Source organism: Hemiscyllium ocellatum, chromosome 31 (assembly GCF_020745735.1).
Source record: "Hemiscyllium ocellatum isolate sHemOce1 chromosome 31, sHemOce1.pat.X.cur, whole genome shotgun sequence".
NCBI lineage: Eukaryota > Metazoa > Chordata > Chondrichthyes > Orectolobiformes > Hemiscylliidae > Hemiscyllium > Hemiscyllium ocellatum.
Genome location: NC_083431.1, coordinates 3,132,121 through 3,152,105, shown reverse-complemented (window position 1 = coordinate 3,152,105; position 19,985 = coordinate 3,132,121). Strand labels below are relative to the sequence as shown.

General features: G+C 45.0%; 1 protein-coding gene across 2 annotated transcripts in view; it reads left to right on the top strand.

Moving 5' to 3' along the window:
* The window catches only part of unc119a (unc-119 homolog a (C. elegans)), a 39,298-nt gene that overhangs the window by 17,851 nt on the left and 1,462 nt on the right, over positions 1-19,985 (top strand). For both annotated transcript variants that reach the window (XM_060848279.1, XM_060848278.1), the window contains 3 exons: positions 14,025-14,138; positions 14,619-14,721; positions 18,658-18,830. In XM_060848279.1, the coding sequence (XP_060704262.1) occupies positions 14,025-14,138; positions 14,619-14,721; positions 18,658-18,830 (390 nt within the window). The remainder of the gene's footprint in view (positions 1-14,024; positions 14,139-14,618; positions 14,722-18,657; positions 18,831-19,985) is intronic.

Genomic DNA, 19,985 nt, shown 5'->3' with positions numbered 1-19,985 from the left:
GCCTTCTCCCTGGTCGGCTCCAGCACCAGCTGCTCTAAGAATCCACCTCTGAGGCACTCCACAAAGTCTCTTTCTTGAGGTCCAATACCATCCTGATTCTCCCAGTCTACCTGCATGTTAAAATCTCCCATAACAACTGTAGTAACATCTTTACCACAGGCTAATTTCAGCTCCTGATTCAACTTACATCCGACATCCTGAGTACTGTGTGGGGACCTGTAGATGACTCCCAAGAGGATCTTTTTACCTTTAGTATTTCGCAGCTCTATCCACACTGACTCTACATCCCCTGACTCTAGGTCCCCCCGCGCAAGGGACTGAATATCCTCCCTTACCAACAGGAATGCCAGATAGAAAGAAATCTGAGTGTATCCTGCAAATGTGCTCAAATGGTATTTTGATCGGGAAGGCAAGCAAGAGGAGAACGTGTTACTGGTTACAACAGAGAGGGAAGAACCAAGTTCAGATAAATTTGAATTTGATATTCCTCAAATTAAAAAGCCAAGTTTCTGAGGAAGGGTCACTCAACTCTGATATCTCACCGTAGCTAGTGCCAGATCTGCTGAGTTTTTCCAGCAATTTGTTTTTTGATTTATTGTTGTCATGTGTATCTAAGTATAGTGGAAAGTTTTGTTTGGCAAGCAGTCCAGGCAGATCAGAGCAAACCAGGACATACAGATCTAAGACAGAGTGAGGCACACAGGGTTACAGCTGCACAGGAGGTGCAGGAAGCACGATCAACATTAGATTTGAAATTAGACAGGTCCATTATGCAGTCTAATAACAGCGGGGAAGAAGCTGTTCTTGAATCTGTAGGTGCATGTGTTCAATCTTCTGTATCTTCACTTGTGTCCATACACATGGACAATGAAGAATACCAGGTGAAAGCAATGACTGCAGATGCTGGAAACCAGATTCTGGATCAGTGGTGCTGGAAGAGCACAGCAGTTCATGCAGCATCCAACGAGCAGCAAACTGCTGTGCTCTTCCAGCACCACTGATCCAGATTGAAGGATACCAATTCGACTGAGACAACGTATCCATCCTAGGACAAACCAAACACAGATGTGCACTGGGAGTTCTGGAAGCCTGGCACTCAACCCGGAACTCCATTAACAAGCTCATGGATTTAGATCTCATACACCAATTACTGAGAAACAGAACCAGCAACAAAACTGGAAATGACACCACCAAGTAAAAAGTGAGGTCTGCAGATGTTGGAGATCAGAGCTGAAAATGTGTTGCTGGTTAAAGCACAGCAGGTCAGGCAGCATCCAAGGAACAGGAAATTCGACGTTTTGGGCCGGAGCCCTTCATCATTCCTGATGAACGGCTCTGGCCCGAAACGTCGAATTTCCTGCTCCTTGGATGCTGCCTGACCTGCTGTGCTTTAACCAGCAACACACTGACACCACCAAACCTAGCAGATCAACACCCACGAATACAAGTGGGACAGAACACCAACACTTCACCGGAGGTACACTGATGATCATACCTAGTACGGTGATGAAACGTCTGCAAACAAACTTAACAGCTCAGCGAGCAAGACAACCAGCTCATCGACAACCTGAGCTACAAATCTTCTCAAATATTATACATCTTCTGCCAACTGGAAGAGAGCATTACGGGGTGGGAAAGGTTTTGATGATGGTGGCTGCCTTTCCATGGCAACAAGTGTAGGCGGAGTCAATGGATGGAAACTGAAAATGTGTTGCTGGAAAAGCGCAGCAGGTCAGGCAGCATCCAAGGAGCAGGAGAATCGACGTTTCGGGCATGAGCCCTTCTTCAGGAAGCCAGAAACGTCGATTCTCCTGCTCCTTGGATGCTGCCTGACCTGCTGCGCTTTTCCAGCAACACATTTTCAGCTCGGATCTCCAGCATCTGCAGTCCTCACTTGCTCCTCAATGGATGGAAGGTTAGCATCTGTGATGGTCTGGGCTATGCACGCAACTCTCTGTAGTTTCTGGTCCTGAGCAGAGCAGTTGCCACACCAAGGCGTTATGTATCCGGATAGAATGCTTTCTGTAGAGCATCTGTAAATGTTAATGAGGGTCCTTATGGACATGCCGTATTTCCTAAGCCACTTGAGGACGAAGAAACGTTGTTGTGCTTCCTTGACTGTTGCATTTACGCAGGAAGTCGAGGACAGATTGTTGGTAGTTGTCACTCTGAGGAACTTGATACTCTCAACCCTGTTTAACAAACTAAATTGGATAATAAGAAAACTCTCAAATTGAGCTTTAAGGAAAATTGAAAAGATGTGAGAAAGTTATTCCAATCATGTGGAGAGATGTGTGCGAATAAGCTGGGAAGTAATAACATTATTGCACATGATGTAGATACAGGAAATGCTGATCATGTTAAGTAACATCCTTAGACTTAACCCTCTAAAATTAGCATTGGTTCAAAAATCAATTGAAAGCATGTTCAAAGACAATATAATCAGTGAGTTTCAGGGAATAGAGCTCACCCATACTAATAGTACCAAAACCCCGATGATACCCAATGCCTATTTATCTGTTACTGCAAAGTCAATGCAGTGACAAAATCTGATTTTTATCCTTTTCCACAGCTGGAAAACCATGGACGGCATGGTGGCTCAGTGGTTAGCGCCGCTGCCTCACAGCACCAGGGTCCTAGATTCGATTCCAACCTCGGGTGACTGTGTGGAGTTTGCACATTCTCCCTGGATCTGCGTGGATTTCCTCCAGGTGCTCCAGTTTCCTCCCACAGTCCAAAGATGTGCAGGTTAGGTGAATTGGCCATGCTAAATTGTCCATAGTGTTAGGTGCATTAGTCAGAGGGAAATGGGTCTGGGTGGGTCACTCTTCGGAGGGTCGGTGTGGACTTGTTTGGCCGAAGGGCCTGTGTCCCCACTGCAGAGAATCTAATCTAATCTAATCTATATTGAGAAGGTGGGACAAGTAACTTATATTTCAAAGCTGTATTTAAAGGATAATGGCTGGTACCTTTTATCCAAGAGAGCAAAGGAAATTTTGGCTTTTATGACTTTCCCGATTTAAACTCATACCATTTGGTATGAAAAATGCACTTGCTACTTTTCAAATATGAACTAATAAAATCATTTTGGTATTACCCAATTGTGTGTGGGTGTACATAGACGATCAGATGATTTTTGGTCACACATGGAGCATCTATCAGAATTGTTCGATTGCCTTCAGAAGGCAGGTTTGGTGATAAACCTGGCTAAACATGAGGTCACAAAAACCAAATCATATTCCTAGGCCATATCTTTGGACGTGGCCAAATGGCCCCACAGGATGCGAAAACAAAGGTTATTGGGGAATTTCCGATTGAAGAGGGAAATACTACAATTTCTGGGACTGAATGGTTTTTATCGGAGGTTCATACCAAATATCAGCAATGTGGTTGCTCCACTGACTGACTTGTTAAAGAAATGCAAAATGTTTCAGTGGGCTGCAGACTGTCAGAAGGCATTTGACAGCCTGAAAGCTGTTTAACCACTGACCCAGAGTTAGCCACACCTAATTACCCAAAGCATTTCAAAGTGGCTATCTATGCACGGATGTGGGTGTTGGCGCTATATTCTTGCAAGAAGCTGACAAGAATGTAGAAAGATCTACTGGGTATTTTCCAGAACGTTGAATATTCATCAGCAGAAATATTCCACAATTGAGAAAGAGACTTTGAGTTTGGTATTGACACTGCAACATTTAAACATTTATGTTGCTAGTAATGTGTCTGAGACAATTGTAAATACTGATCATAGCCCCTTGAAGGTTTTGGAGAAGTTTAAAGATAAGAATAGAATGTTTAGATGGCATTTATTGTTACAACCATTTAAATTGAAAATTATACACGTGGCAGGATGAGAGAATGTAATTGCAATCGCGTTGTCACAACTTTGAACAAGGAAGACTGAGGTGTTTGGGAGGTGAAATGGATTGTAATGAACTGTGGTAGTGAACATTTCAATGCTTTATATATATATATATAAAAAAAGTAGAAAACTTTTAGAGTAAGGCCTAAGGTTTTTCAAAAAAATCCTTCCATATTGACGGTTTTATTTTTTGAAGTTAGAACAACAGAAGCAGCATGACTGGGTGGAGTCAGGATCCCACAGATTTCAGTAGTTGGGGTTTGAAGTTGGTTGTGAAAGCTGCTACATCTCTTTCAGCCACAGCAAAAAGTTGGAGTTGTGTCTTGGCCAGGATTTCCTCTTGGTGTTCTTTACTCTGGGACGGGTGAAGTATCATATAAGACAAACTATTTTATTGAATTTCCCTTTGTCAAGGATGTACTTATGGGATGTTACTGTATCAGCACAGTTGATGTTTAGTAGTTAAATAATCTATTATTCTGTGAAGTTTTCCAATATTGTCTAAAAGTTACATCAATTCTTTTTTGTTTGTATTTTAACTGGGTCTAAGAATAAAGTGTGCTTTGCTTAAAGCCAAGTAGCATGACCAATTGAATTACAGCTGGAACACAGCTTCTTATACTTGCCTTTAAATCAAATAAAGGTTAGGGTCTGGGCTATCTCCTTAACATATTTTAAGGGGATTTGCTATGGTCTATAAGACCCCTCAATCTATCGGCAATCGGGTAATAGTCTTGACTTCCTGTATTTGCTCTCAAAGTGGATAACTTCATATTTATCCACATTAGATTGCATTTGTCACTCATTCACCTCACTCATATCACACTCAATGAAACAGCAACCCAGAAAAACTCTGAAACCAATTGTGATTAAGAAGAGAGTTGAACCATGCAATTGGTCCATTGAGAATGTTCTTGATCCATGTTGATTTGGTGCACCCTATCACCTCTTCAACTGATTCCCAGGCCTTTTTGCCTCAAGGATCCTAACATCAGTTCAAATGATAACCTGTTCATCTGCCTTAGCAATAAATTCCAGATATTAATCAGTGCTGAGGGAACGCCCATTATCAGCGGGTCAGTGCTGAGGGAACGCCGCACTGTCGGAGGATGCAATATGTAGATGCAGGTTTGCTCGCTGAGCTGTAAGGTTCATTTTCAAACGTTTCGTCACGATACTAGGTAGCATCTTCAGTGAGCTTCCGGATGAAGGACTGCTGATGTTTCCTGCTCCTTCCTTTGGTAGGACACAGTTCAGATGGCCAGCGATCAGCTGTGAATTCCAGCTGGTGTTTTTTTGTGGCTACATTGTGAATAGAAGTAGCAGCCCGCTCAGTCCGTTCCACCTGCCCTGAGCTAGGCATGCTCAGATTAATGGCAGTGATCCTCTGGAACATACTGTGAGCTATTGATTCATCTTGTGGGCTAGATCAAAGGTGAAGCTGAAGAGTAATATTAATAATTTATTTTACTGCTCCATTTAAAGGGACTGACTCAGAGTCTGTCTCAGCCATTCAGTTGTGAGACCCTGGTGGGTGTGGTACTTTGATCAAAGGACCAAGCCGCCCTCCCCTCCACCACCACCAATGCATGACCTTTGACACTGACCCGCATGTCCCAAGTGTGTGTAGGGCCCTGATGGTTATGATTTATCTTCTGATTTCAGTACCAGACATTGTGTACATTTGATTTGTAATTGTGAAGGTATTAATCTAATAGGTTATTAATTAATGTTGTTCTGTCTTCCTAGCTCATTCCTGTCTCTTTCTAATAAGCTGTTGAACTAAAGACTCTTTAAAAGCACAGAGGGGTGCCATTTAGCCCATCGCCATTGTCCTGGCCATTTGGCTGATGCAGTCTGCTATGCTGCACATTGTAATGTGCACAGTCTTTGAGCCCTTGAGCTGTTGCTGGTTCACATCGTTTTCTGCACTTCCTTTAAAATATACAATTTTATTTGCCTCAGACTCCAGCAGCAATGCATTCCTTAAAATGATAGATGAATTTACTGAGGTCTCCATCTCTGGTGGGGGGAGTCCACAACAAAGGGACATAATCTTGAAATTAGATTGAGGCATTTACACACGGTGTTAGTACAAATCTGTTATCGATTGGCATTGAGCGCGAATATTAAAGATTATAATGGTGAGTTAAGGAACAATCAGTCATGATCTGATTGTACGAAGGAAGAGACTCAAGGCAACGAATGAATTATATTATCCCTACAGTGTGGAAGCAGGTCATTCGGCCCATCAAGTCCACACTGATTCTCTGCAGAGCAACCTACCCAGACCCACCCCGTTAACCAACCCTGTAACCCTGCATTTCCTGAGTCCCTGCAGCTGTGAGGCAGCAGCGCTAACCACTGAGACACCGTACTGCCTCAAGTGGCCTCCTCTGATTCCTGTTTTTAGCGGATCTATGACTGTTCTTTGCAAGAGAAGGTCACTGCCAGTGCATTGTAAACTATGCTTACTTGGGTGAATGTGCAAGATATCACCACGATGATTACATGAAGGCTTGTCCTCAGGACCCTGACCAGTGCTAACCCCATAAACAATGGCACTGAAACAGGTCGTCTGCTCAGCTGTCTCATCCTCATTCATGAGAACTTACTGTTTGTAAACTATCTGCTGCATTTCCTAATGGAGCATACTCTTTAAAGAAATGTACTTAACATAGAACATAGAAAAATACAGCGCAGTACAGACCCTTCAGCCCTCGATGTTGCGCCGATCCAAGCCCACCTAACCTGCAGTAGCCCACTTTCCTCCATATGTCTATCCAATGCCTGTTTAAATGCCCATAAAGAGGGAGAGTCCACCACTGTTACTGGCAGGGCATTCCATGAACTCACGACTCGCTGAGTAAAGAATCTACCCCTAACGTCTGTCCTATACCTACCACCCCTTAATTTAAAGCTATGCCCCCTTGTAATATCTGACTCCATATGTGGAAAAAGGTTCTCATGGTCAACCCTATCTAAACCCCTAATCATCTTGTACACCTCTATCAAGTCATCCCTAAACCTTCTTTTCTCCAATGAAAACAGCCCCAAGTGCCTCAGCCTTTCCTCATACGATCTTCCTACCATACCAGGCAACATCCTGGTAAACCTCCTCTGCACCCGTTCCAGTGCCTCCACATCCTTCCTATAGTATGGCGACCAAAACTGCACACAATACTCCAGATGCGGCCGCACCAGAGTCTTATACAACTGCAACATTACCTCAGGACTCCGGAACTCAATTCCTCTACCAATAAAAGCCAGTACACCATAGGCCTTGTTCACAGCACTATTTACCTGGGTGGCAACTTCATTGACCATAAAAGATTTTGGGATGTCCTGAAGCCATGCAAGGTGCTATAGAAATTAAGCTGACTCTTTTCCAGCTTTATTGGGAGATGGTTGACTCGAGCTTTAAGTGTCAACTACAGAAAACCAAATGGGACTCCTGATCCTGGTAGAGCTGCTACACTGTTACAGCTACAACACAAACTTAGGTCGTCATACAATCTCATTATCTCCTCTCAATCTGCTCGCTGTTTCAGTTTAAGTAGGGAATCAGTGTAGGACACCTGACATGAAATCAGCCCTCCCCTTTCAGTACTCACACTGAGTACACACACAGCTCCCCTTTCCTCCATGAATAGTCAAATGCTCAGTGAAATTCCAGGAAACCTGGCTTTTGTGGCTTGTGCTGGAGAAGGTAGCAAAGAGTACAATAGATGTGGGGGTGGGGATGGAGGTGATAGATTAGAGAAGAGGGTGGGGGAAGGTAGCAAAGAGTTTATGGAGGCAAGCAAACGTGGTTGTGGTAGCGAGTCTGTTCCAGTACATGGTCGAAGAGCTTCAGGGCAGAGGAGATGACCTGGAGAAGATTGCAGGTCAGATGGTGAGTTCCAAAGTAGCCCTTTAGTTCCCCCGGGAGTACACCCTGCAATGATAAACCAGAGCGGCAATCCACAGTCCTCGGCCTCTTATCCGGCAGTTTAGTGTTTCCGGGTGAGCTGGATTGTCAAGGCAGTTTGACAGTGCAGGCCCTGCCTTGTCCATCATTCCTCCCAACAATAGCGTGCAATTATATGGTGCCTGGGCACTACGCCTCAGCAAGGATTGTGTCCAGGGTAACGCATGGCAGCTAGCAGGTTTTGTTGGTCACCTACCATTCACTGTTATGAAGAAGATTGTGGTGAACTACTTGAGATGTTAAGAGGTCAGAGGCTAGAAATCCTGCAGCGAGTAACTCCCCTCCTGACTCCCCAAAGCCTGTCCACCATCTACAAGGTACAAGGAAGGAGTGTAATGGAATACTCCCCACTTGCCTGGAGGAGTGTAGCTCCAACAAGAAGCTCGACACCATCTAGGACAAAGCAGCCACTTGGTTGGCACCACATCCACAAACATCCAGCAGTGTGTACTATGTTCACCAAGGCTCAATTCAGAATGTCACCATCTTGAATGAACATACACATCACCCGAAGCTAGAAATAAATCCAGTAAACATTCACTCCCCACCATCACCGATACTCAGGAACAGTGTACACCTAACATGCGCTGCAAAGATTCACCAAAGATCCTCGGGCACCACCTTCCAAACTCACGACCACTTCAATCTAGAAGGACAAGGGCAGCAGATACATGGGAACACTATCCCTTGCAAGTTCCCCTCCAAGTCACTCACCGTCCTAACGTGGAAATATATTGCCATTTCTTCAGTGCTTTTGGGAGAAAATCCTGGAATTCCCTCTCTAATGGCGTTGTGGGTCAACCTACAACACATGGACTGCAGTAGTTCAAGAAGGCAGCTCACCCCCACCTTCCCAAGGGGCAACTAGGGACGACCAACATTGAGAGGTCCGATCAACAGCCATTGCTTAAAAGTCATTTGAACTTTAGCATCCAGTCATGCCTAAAGTTCCTTCGCAAACTCCCGTAATGTGTAGAAATTTGTCATCAACGTCTCGAATCATTGTGACACTTTGTGTGTACCATGAAACACCAAGCAGCTGAGATTCAGCTGCTGCCCCAGGCTGTAAGGTGGTCACAGCTGGGTTACTGTGGGCCCAGCAGCAAACACAATGCCCTTTTACTTGGTGGTGTTGGCAGAGTTTGAAACAGTCTGGGCTAGTACTAGGACAGAGAGAAAAAGACTTCAGGACCATTTGGGACAGGTGTGAAAGGGGCAATCTTTAAGGACAAAATAATCACGTTGTTTTGGTTATTTACTAAGAAGATTCCAGCTGCCATTTGCATGTTTTGTTTTCCCTAACCTCCACAATCTCAATTATTCCAACCTTCTTGTGACCTATCTCCCACCTTCCATCCTTAAAATTCTACACCTCACTTCTTCCTGCACCAACATAAGCTGCTAGACTGGTAACAGGGAGTGGTTTAGTTTCAAACATTTCAACCAATGAAACAGCAGCTTAACTAGGGAAAATAAATGAGGATATGAGAGGCAGCCAGTTGGAATCTAAAACAGAAACTAGTTTCTTTTTCACGTCATGTTTATTATCTTAGGAGCACTTTGGAAATTGTATTGGGAACATCAAATGCTGGAGATCACAGCGAGTCAGGCAGCATTACTGAGAGAGAGCAAACTAACATTTTGAGTCGAGATGCCTCTTCATCAGAGCTGCAGAGTTTCGATGATGAGTCATCTTGACTGGAGACGTTAGCTTGCTGTCTCTCCATGGATGCTGCCTGAGCCACAGTGATCTCCAGCATTTGATGTTTTCGGTACAGATTCCAGCATCTGCAGTAATTTGCTCCTGAGCTTTGGGAATTGATTGATACGATGTTAAATTTGCAATAGATTGAGAAAGTAATTCCCCTAGCCCCCAAGACTTTGCCAAACTGTACTTAACTTTTGGGACAAAGGCTAAACATCATGGAAAGTAAAGGCAGTGTGTTACATATGGAAGTACTGGAGCTTCTGTCCTAAGGTTGCAGAAAGGGTATTAAAAACTAACTAACACTAATTCCCACAGTCCCTGGTCTGTGCTGACCCTGCACCACCACTGAGAGCTGAACATTTACAGAACACCAGATTGAGGCAAAAACACAGAAATTTACTATAAAGTAGTATGGACTTGGCTCAATGTGACAACCTAGTTTGCTTGATTTGACTAGTTACCAAAAGTAAAACTGAAGGATTAGAAGTAGACTCCAAATTCCCTGCCACAGAAGGTTGTGGAGACCGATCACTAAATATATTCCAGTCAGATACATGTTTATATTTTATAGGCACCAAGGGGTATGTGGAGAAGTGGGGATTTGCAGATTTTGTCAGTGATCTGGAGAAGCCAGCAGTCCATCCTCACATGACCTTTTTCAACTCAGTCCTCCCTCTCTGCTTCACATCCTCAAGTCTTCATAGACCTTAGACTTCCTACAGCGTGGAAGTAGGCCATTCGACCCATCAAGTAATCTAATCTAATCTAAAGTCCACAATGGCCCTCTGAGAAGCATCCTACCCATACCCACCCCCTACCCTATCCCTGTAACCCTGCATTTCTCGTGGCTAACCCACCTAGCCTGCACATCCCTGGACACTATGGGACAATTTCCCATGGCCAATCCATTCTAACCTGCACATCTTTGGATGGTGAGAAAAAACTGGAGAGCACAGAGGAAACCAACACAAGCAGTTGCCTGAGGATGGAATTGAGCCATAGTCCCAATGTAGGCAACCATGCCGAAATAGTCACGCCCATTGAAGACTCACTCTGTCAAGATGTAGGAAAGGTGATTGACAATCTGAGGAAAAACAGGTCTAGCGCTGTCAAAATCTCCAATTTTCTTGCATATTGTTGGAGAATCTGCAATTACCAACTGCGAAGCTTTGAAGCATTTTTGATAGACAGTTCGATCTGCCAAGAAATACACGGATTGTTTCACATGGTTTCTACTGACACCTCAAACAGAAAATGAAGTGAGTGTTCATCCTCGAGAGGATAGGAATGAGGGGCTAATAGACAATAAGGAAATGGCAGTTTAAATAAACAGATATTTGCTTCTGTCTTCACTATCGAGGATTCAAAACCTATTCCAACAATAGGTATAAATTAGGAGGTGGAAGGGAGAGAGGTATTTGATGAAATTGCAATCGCTAGGTAAGAGGCACTGAAAACACTGATGGAAATAAGGGCTGACAAGTGCCTGGGGCTTGATGCACTTCATTCTAGGGACTTTGTTCAGAGAATGTGGGTGTTACTAGGACCCATATTTTTGTCCAAAACAGAACTGACTGAAGGGGGTGACCTGATAGAAATCTTCAGTTAAGGAAGATGTAGAGTCATGCTGTAGCATCTCACTCAGGCACCTTCCACTGCATCATCCAAACCCATGACCACTTCCATCTAGAAGGACAAAGGCAGCAGATACATGGAAACACCAATCCCTGTAAGTTTCCATCCAAGCCACTTACCATCCTGACTTGGAAATATAGCATAGAATATCCTTCACTGTCGAGGGTACTCCAGTACAGGAGGGCAGTGAAACATTTTTACAATGGCTGTCTCTTAGGTACAGGAACCAGTATACAAATCTTGGATACAAAAGAGGAATAAAGGGAAAAGTAGAATTACTAAAAGTGTTAAAAAAAATTAGTAATAAGATAGTTACAACATTGTTAAAGGGTTTACATTACAGTCCAGTAAAGGATTTCAAATAGCAGCAGCTCAGTGCATGGTCTGACTGCCCATGCCAGGCCGTAATCCAGCAACCATCCCATTCTGCTCCAGTCCTCTCTGCACTGGCACTCAGACAGACCGTTCCAGGACTCCCTTCCCCCTCTCCCTGCTCTGGGACGCCCTTCCCCCTCTCCCTGCTCCGGTTCTCCCTTCCTCTTCTTCCTGCTCCGGTTCGCCCTTCCCCCTCTCCCTGCTCCTTTGCTCTCTCCCCTCTCACGGACCACCTCCTCCTCCCTCTCCCTCCTCATTGATCCCCGCCCCCGCCTTCCTCATGGACTCCTTTCCCCTCTCCCCGCTCGCATTCACCCAAAAACAGAGAGAAAAGAAAGAAAGAAACTCAACAAGTGGAGCTGAGGAGCTCTGAATGGAACATCCTAATCTGCCACCATCTTGCTGGAAATATCTCGCCGTTCCTTCACTGTTGCTGTGTTAAAATCCTGGAACTGCAGCAGTTGAAGAAGATAGCTCATTACCCCCTTCTCTAAGAGCAGTTATGGATGGGTAACAAATATTGGCCAAGATATTAACATGAGCTGTTGATGGAGTGTCTTGTTCTAATTGGTAAGCTGTAACAGGTTGCATTTCTCAGGGGTCTGTCTAGGCAGTTTCTTGGCTTTTTACAATTTACGTCCATGATTTCGAAGGGTGGTGTGGAGCCGTGGTGGTGAAATTGGTAAATGACACCGAGATAAGTCAGAAAGTATATTGTGAAGAAGATGCAGGGTTGCAGACAGATATTAATAGTTTGAGTGAGTCGGTAAAACACGTGCAGATGGAGTACAATGTGCGAAAACGTGAGGTTATTCACTTTAGCAGGAAAAATGATTTTAAAAGTATTACTTAAATGGAGTACAGTTGAAGAATTCTAATTATACAAAGGGATGTAGATGTTCCAGTGTGTGAGTCACAAAAAGTTAGTCTGCCAGTAAAGCAAGTAATTCCTTAAATATTGTGTACAGTTTTGGTCTCCTTATTTCAGGAATACTGTGATCCAATGGATGGTAATGCTGTTCAGTCAGATTCCAGAGTCAAAACTGGTTTAATTGAACACGTTTTATTTTTGTAATCTGGTTGCCATGGTGTCTGTCACTTAACATCGACAATGAGAGCCTTGTGTCACTCTCTACAAAGAGTTGCCCAAAACAAAACAAGGAGAAAGCAAAGTTATTTATACATAAAGTTTGAAAAGATCACACCATAAACTGTGAAAGGAAACATTAAATCAAGTAAAATAAAAGATACAGTCTTTACAAAAGTCTGTCTTTGCTCATTTTTTCCAGTAGCTCTCTGACTCTGTAAAAACAAACAGATCAGATATTCACAGAACTGAAAACCGAAAACCCAACTCACTCTACTTTGGAATCCAGTTTCTAAACGATAAAGGACAGTAATGTTTCAGGAAAGATGTAAATACACGAAGTGGTCTGCTGGATTGATGGCTGGGTGAACAGGTTGTCTCAGGACCTGGGCGTGTTTCCACTGAAGGTTAGAGGGGTGAGGGGGAGACTTATTGAAGTAAGTCAGATGCTGAATGCTTTTGACAAGGTGGATGTAGAAAGTCTAAGGAGAGCACTGTTTTCCAGATGAGGTGTTGCCCTTCAGGGGCAGAGATGAGAATTGTTTTCTGCGAGTTGTCTGCCACTTTTGCCTTCTGAGCCAGAGAATTCCATCAAGGTCAGGTTATTGAATATTTTTAAGATGAGGGTAGATGGAATCTTGTTAGGAAGGAATCAAAGGTCACCTGGGCTAGACGGGCATGTGGAATTCAGAACACAAACTGATTATGATCTTACTGAATGGCGGAGCAGGCCTACACCTAGTTCACACTTGTGCTTCTGTGTCATCCCTGCCCCCTCCCTGTCCCGGGCTACAATCCTCCAAGAAAGCAATCCTCCATTTCTGGACTCTTGCAGGTCCTCGGTTTTAACCACTGCTCCGTGAGACAACACTTTTGGCTGGCTTCTCTGTAAGCTCAGAATTCTCTCGGTAAACCTCTCTACCTTGAGTTGTGGTTTAAGATGACCTAGTGTCCATTTTTCTGTGTTCAGGATCCTGTGAAGTGGCCAAAGATAGTTCACTGTATTAAAGGTGATGTACAATTGCTGAAATGTTCCTGGCTTTGTTATTTCAGTGGCTGGGTTGTAGATCCTCGTTATCGATATCCTGAGCCCACTTCGTGGGGGTGGTGATGGGGTGGGAGGGGTAGTCAGTGAAAGACCTCTGAGATTAAACAAACCGAGTGAAGTGGGGATTTGGGGAGACTGGGCTTTTAGAAGAGACTGAGTTGCCTCAGAGTCTTGGGGCTGGAGGGGCCTGAGGGGGAGACTGACTTTAGGTTTTTCTTACTTTCACCTTGCCTGTGATGTCGTCTTCTGTCTACTATCTCTCGGATTGAGATTTATAAAATAATTTGTATCCATTCTCCCCCTCATTAACAGAGGACTATGTCTGTGTTTCTTCCCCAGATTATTTATGTGCTCCTGAAGACAACGTTTACAATATCGATTTCACACGGTTCAAAATCCGGGACATGGAATCAGGCGCCATCTTATTCGAAATCACCAAACCACCTTCCTCCGGTGGGTCAAAGGGATATCCTGGTGGTCATTACACGCACCGATCCCACATGAGACCTCATTAAGACAAGGGCCTCTGCAGTTGTGAGGCCCGGCCCAGTGTATGGGGAAACGGGGAGACTCTCTGCTGATATCCACAGCCTAGTTGTATGGGGTTCTAAGCACGTGCTGATCTTTAAGATGTTTTGAACCGATCATCAGGGCTCAGTTGCTGTCTCCACTTTCCCTCCCTCCCCTTTGCCCCCACTCCCTGCTGCCTTTCCTTCCTCCCTCAGTCCCATGCCCTGTCTTACTCTCTCTCATCCCCTCCCCCTTCCCCTCTCTCTGTCCCCCAGGAGCTTTTGATTTGAGGTGTAAATCTGCTAACAGATTTGACAACACTTCTCGTGCTCCTCCCCCCAAATCCCCCCACACATTTCCATTTCCGTTTGATGTTGGGGGAATTAATTGTTTTCCACTGAACTGCCAGTGTTTCTGTTTCAGACCGTGACCAAGGAGATAAGAAAGAGGTGGACAGCAACGCTGGGCGGTTTGTACGCTACCAGTTCACTCCAGCCTTCCTTCGCCTCCGACAAGTTGGAGCCACGTAGGTTCATGGGGGTGGAATGGTGGAAGCGGTGGGGGCTGAGCCTGGGTTGGGAGGGATGAGTTGTTCCAGCTAACCTACAGGCCCTGGGTAGTTGGATAAGGGACACTAGAGGCACTAACTGCATCTAAAGCTCTGCCTCCCAATGCACACACTTACCTGAAAAGACTGAGTGCAGGGGGAGGCTTAATAATTCACCTGTGATGGTTAACAGTTAGGAGTCCCCCACTGGCTGGTGGTGTGTAACTGACTCTGACTAGATATAGCCTTTCCAGACTAAGGTGTGGCTGTATCTAGACTCTCCTGTTTCAATCCTCTACATGACCCTGCTCCAGGAAATATCTACAGGAGTTCTTCAGGATACTGTCCTTGGCCCAAACCATCTTCAGCTGCTTCATCAATGACCTTCCCTCCATCATAAGTTCAGAAATGGGCGCATTTGCTGATGGTTGCATAATATTTAAGGAAAGATATGATTTCATTGGATGCAGTTCAGAGAATGTTCCCTAGGATGTTCCTGGAGAGAGAGTTGCCTTATGAGTGATGGTTAAACAGGTTAGGACTGTACTCACTGGAGTTTAAAAGAATGAGAGGTGATCTCATTGAAACATTGAGGATTCTTAAGGAGCTTGACCAGGTCAATGCTGAGAGGATGTTTCTCCTCTTAGGAGAGACTCTGACCAAAGGGCATATTCTCAGAATAAAGGGGCACCAGTTTAAGACTGAGCTGGGGAGGAATGTCTTCTCCCAGAGGGTTGTGTGTCTTTGGAACTCCCTGCCACAGAGCGCTGTGGGGGCAGAGTCCATGTGGATATTTAAGGCTGAGACGGACATTCCTGATCATTTGTGGAATCAAGGAGTACAGGGTAAGGGCAGGAAAGTGGATCTGGAATATCGGATCAGTTGTGGTTTTTTTTGAATGGTGGAGCAGGTTTGAGGGTCCAAACAGTCTACTCCTGTTTCTGTTTATGATCTTATGGTCACAATGTTCGGCACCATTTGTGTCCTTCTCAGTTACTGAAGCAGTCCGTGTCCAAATGCAGCAAGGCTTAAATAATGTCCGGGTTTGAGGCTGGCACACTGTGAGTAACGTTCCTGCCTTACTAATGTTATAATGAAGCCCCACCAATCACACCTTTTGTAAAAACATGTTGAATCAAACACCAAAATGACCAGTTGCTTCTCTTTTGTCCTGGTCTCCAAAATCAAAGTGACAATCACCAGGTTCCTTTAAGGAACTCAAAATAATCTGTTTATTAGGAATGCAATGTTTTAAAAAGCAAGTGGCAAGTACTGGCTAAGCTGTGATCTGGAATTAAACAAAATCCTCTTAATTGCCCACCCAGATGCACACATACAACAAAAACAAGACAAATCTCTGCAGAGATGATTTTTGAGAAAAAAAACAAATGCTCTTGGTCAGGGGTCTGGGAACTAAGGATAGAATATGATCATTTCCTGTCAGTCAAACCAAACTGTTACTGACCATAAACTGATGGTAATTGTCCCATTGTTATTGCAGACCATCTCTAAAGCATGGTCACCGTCCAGCTGTGCTGGCTATTTGAATCATAGAATCCCTACAGTGTGGAAGCAGGCCATTCAGCCCATCAAATCCACACCGACCTTCCAAACAGCATCCCACCCCGACTCCTTTCCCTTGGCTAATCCACCTAGCCTGCACACTATCTGCAATTCAGCGTGGCCAATCCACCCTAACCTGCACATCTTTGGACTGAGAGAAGAAACCGGAGCACCAGGAGGAAACCCATGCAGACACTGGGAGAATGTGCAAACTCCACACAGACGGTTGCCTGAGGCTGGAATCGAACCTGGGTCATTGGCGCTGTGAGGCAGCAGTGCTAGTCACTGTGCTACACCTTACTGCAACGTGTCTCATAGATGGTACACACTGCTGCCACTGTGCATTGGTGATGAAGGGAGTGAAAGTTGAAGGTGGCAGACATAATGCGAGTGAAGCGGCTGCTTTGTCCTGGATGCTGTCAAACTTCCTGAGTGTTGGAGCTGCCCCCCATCCAGGGCAAGTGGGGAGTATTCCATCACACTCCTGACTTGTGCCTTGTAGATGGTGGGACAGGCTTTGGGGAGTCAATAGACAATAGGTGCAGGAGTAGGCCATTCGGCCTTTCGAACCAGCACCACCATTCATTATGATCATGGCTGATCATCCACAACCAGTATCCTGTTCCTGCCTTATCCCCATAACCCTTGATCCCACTATCTCTAAGAGCTCTATCCATCTCTTTCAGGAGTGAATTACTTGCTGCAAGATACCTAACCTCTGATTTGTTCCTGTAGCTGATTTATTTATATGGCTGTTCCTAATCAGTTTTTGGTCAATGGTTATCCCCAGGATAATAGTGGAAGATTCAGTGACGGTCACGCCAACGAGTGCCAAAGGGTGATGGTTAGATTCTCTCTTAGTAAAGATGGTCATTCCCTGCCATTTGTGTGACGCGAATGTTACTTGTCACTCATCACCCCAAGCCTGAATATTGGGGTCGAGAGTGTGTTGCTGGGAAAGGGCAACACGCCAGGCAGCATCTGAGGAGCAGGAAAATTGACATTTCAGGCATAAGCCCTTCATCAGGAATGAGGCTTGTCTGGATATTGTCCAGATCTTGTTGAACATGGAGTATCTGAGGAGTCCCGAATGGTGAATATCTCCACTCCTGACTTCATGATGGAGGGAAGGCATTTGATGAAGCAGCTGAAGATGGTTGGGCTGAGGACACTATCCTGAGGAACTCCTGCAGAGATCTCCTGGAGATGAGATGACTGACCCCCGATAACCACAACCATCTTCCTATGTGCCAGGTATGACTCCATCCATAGGAGAGTGTGCCCCCTATACCCATTGATTCCAGTTTGGCCAGGTCACCCTGTATGCTCCTCCAATCCGCCCTCAAAGTCTCTCCCCATGCCGCCTGGAGTTAAGCTCTTCTGTCCAGTTCTTAATTTCCTAAAGTGGGGAAATACCTTGGCATCATCCATCCTGTTGTTACCTCAATGTTTTACATTTCAATAAGTTACCTCCTCATTCTGTAAGCTCCAATGAGTATAGGCCTAAGTGACTCCGCTTTTCTCATAAGACAACCTTTTCATTCCAGGAATTAGTCTCATGTGTACCCTCTTTAAGCTGCAAGGACACCCTTTCTTTAATTTCTCATAATTGTATTCTTGTTTTACTTTTTTCACTCATGGGACATGGGTGTTACTGTCTCAGCAGCATTTATTGCCTGTCCCTCACTGCCATTGAACTGAGTGCCTGGCTAGGTCGTTTCAGAGGGTGGCTGAGAGCCAACCACACTGCTGTGGGTCTGGAGTCACATGTAGGCCAGACTGGGTGAGGACGGATGATTTCCTCCTGAAGACCACAGAACTAGATGGGTTTTTTGGACAGCTGCAAATGTGTTGCTGGTCAAAGCACAGCAGGCCAGGCAGCATCTCAGGAATAGAGAATTCGACGTTTCGAGCATAGGACAGTCATTCATGGTGTTCAGTAGATGCATAATTACAGATATTTTGTTGAAGTCAAATTCCACCATCAGCTGTGGCAGGATTTGAACCCAGAACATTACCTGGGTCTCTGGATTAATAGTCTCACCAATATACCATGAACCCATCACCTCCCCTATTGTTTGACAGTGCGACGCTCCCTCAGCACTGACCCTCTGACAGTGCGGCACTCCCTCAGCACTGACCCTCTGACAGTGCGGCACTCCCTCAGCACTGACCCTGTCAATACTGCTGTGAAGTGAGCCTGGATTATGGGGCTCTAGTCAATGTGATGGGATTCGATTAGAAACAGCCTTGAGGCCAGTGTGTACTGACCACTGAGCCAGCATTGGTGTTGTGTGACAGATGGGTCTAACCATGGTATAGATAACAATCATGGCTGCCTTCTCTCTGTAGGGTGGAGTTCACAGTGGGCGATAAACCCATTAACAGCTTCCGAATGATCGAGAGACACTATTTCCGGGACCAGCTGTTGAAGAGCTTTGACTTTGAGTTTGGTTTCTGCATCCCCAGCAGCAAGAACACGTGTGAGCACATCTACGAGTTCCCGCAGCTCTCTGAGGAGCTTAGTGAGTATGGCAAGACGTGGGGCAGCTCAACAGACTGATGTTAAAGTCTTCGCTGTAGGTTACTGCGGGGTGGCAGGGTCCCCTGTGCTGCTGCAGCAGTAAGTTCACACACTGGTCTAATCTACACAAGCCCATTGGCCTGTCCACTTATTAACCTCCTCCATTCTGCTCACAGAGTTCTGCTGGAGAATTGACCATTCAGCCCCTTGCTGGATTTATACTGTGACTCTATTTACCCTCCTTGGTTTGATAACCCTTTGAACCCTGCTCCAACCGAAATCTCTCCCTCTCAGTTTGAAGTTTTGAATTGAGCCATCAGCTTCTTTAATATTTCAGATCCAGGTTTCCACTCCCCTCTGTGTGAACTGGCACAGCATGTACCCCTCATTCTGGGAGCAATTCATCCCACCCCCAAAAAAACAGAGGAAAGAGATTCTCTCAGATATTGCCATTACATCAGGGCCTTTTCCCTTCACTGATTTGGAAGTTGTAAATGTAGCCCTTGGGAAGGTAAACAGTGCAGCGCTGAACAAAGTCCATTGAAGGTCTCATTAGCAGTGGGTGCCACTGTGCCAGGTCAACCCTCTCGGTTCTCTCTCTCGGTGTTGTGGGTTTTTTATTTTATTCACAAGCTGGCTAGGCTAGCAATTATTGCAGGTAAAAGTCAACCCCATTGCTGTGGGTCTGGAGTCACATGTTGGCCAGACTGGGTGAGAATGCCAGTTTCTTCCCCTACAGGGCATCAGTGAACCAGATGGGGTTTTTTTCCTAACAGTTGTCAAGAGTTTCATTGCAAATTAAGAGTCTAATGATGACAATGTTTAAAAATCCGATTCCAATGCCACTATCTCCTACAGTGGGATTTGAACCCAGGCCTCCAGAATATTACCTGGATCTCTGCATTATCAGTCTAGTGATAATACCACGAGGCCATTGCCTGGCCAGGCTAATCACTCTATCTATGCCTCTCATAATTTTATAAACCTCTGTAAGATCACCCTTGAGCCTCCAAAAGTCCAGGAAAAGCAGCTCCAGCCTATTCAGCCTCTCCATATAGTTCAAACCCTTCATCAGTAAACCTCACTAAAATATCTGGTCATCATTTGTGGGATCTTCCTCTACGCACATTAGCTGCTGCCTTTCTATTATAGCAGT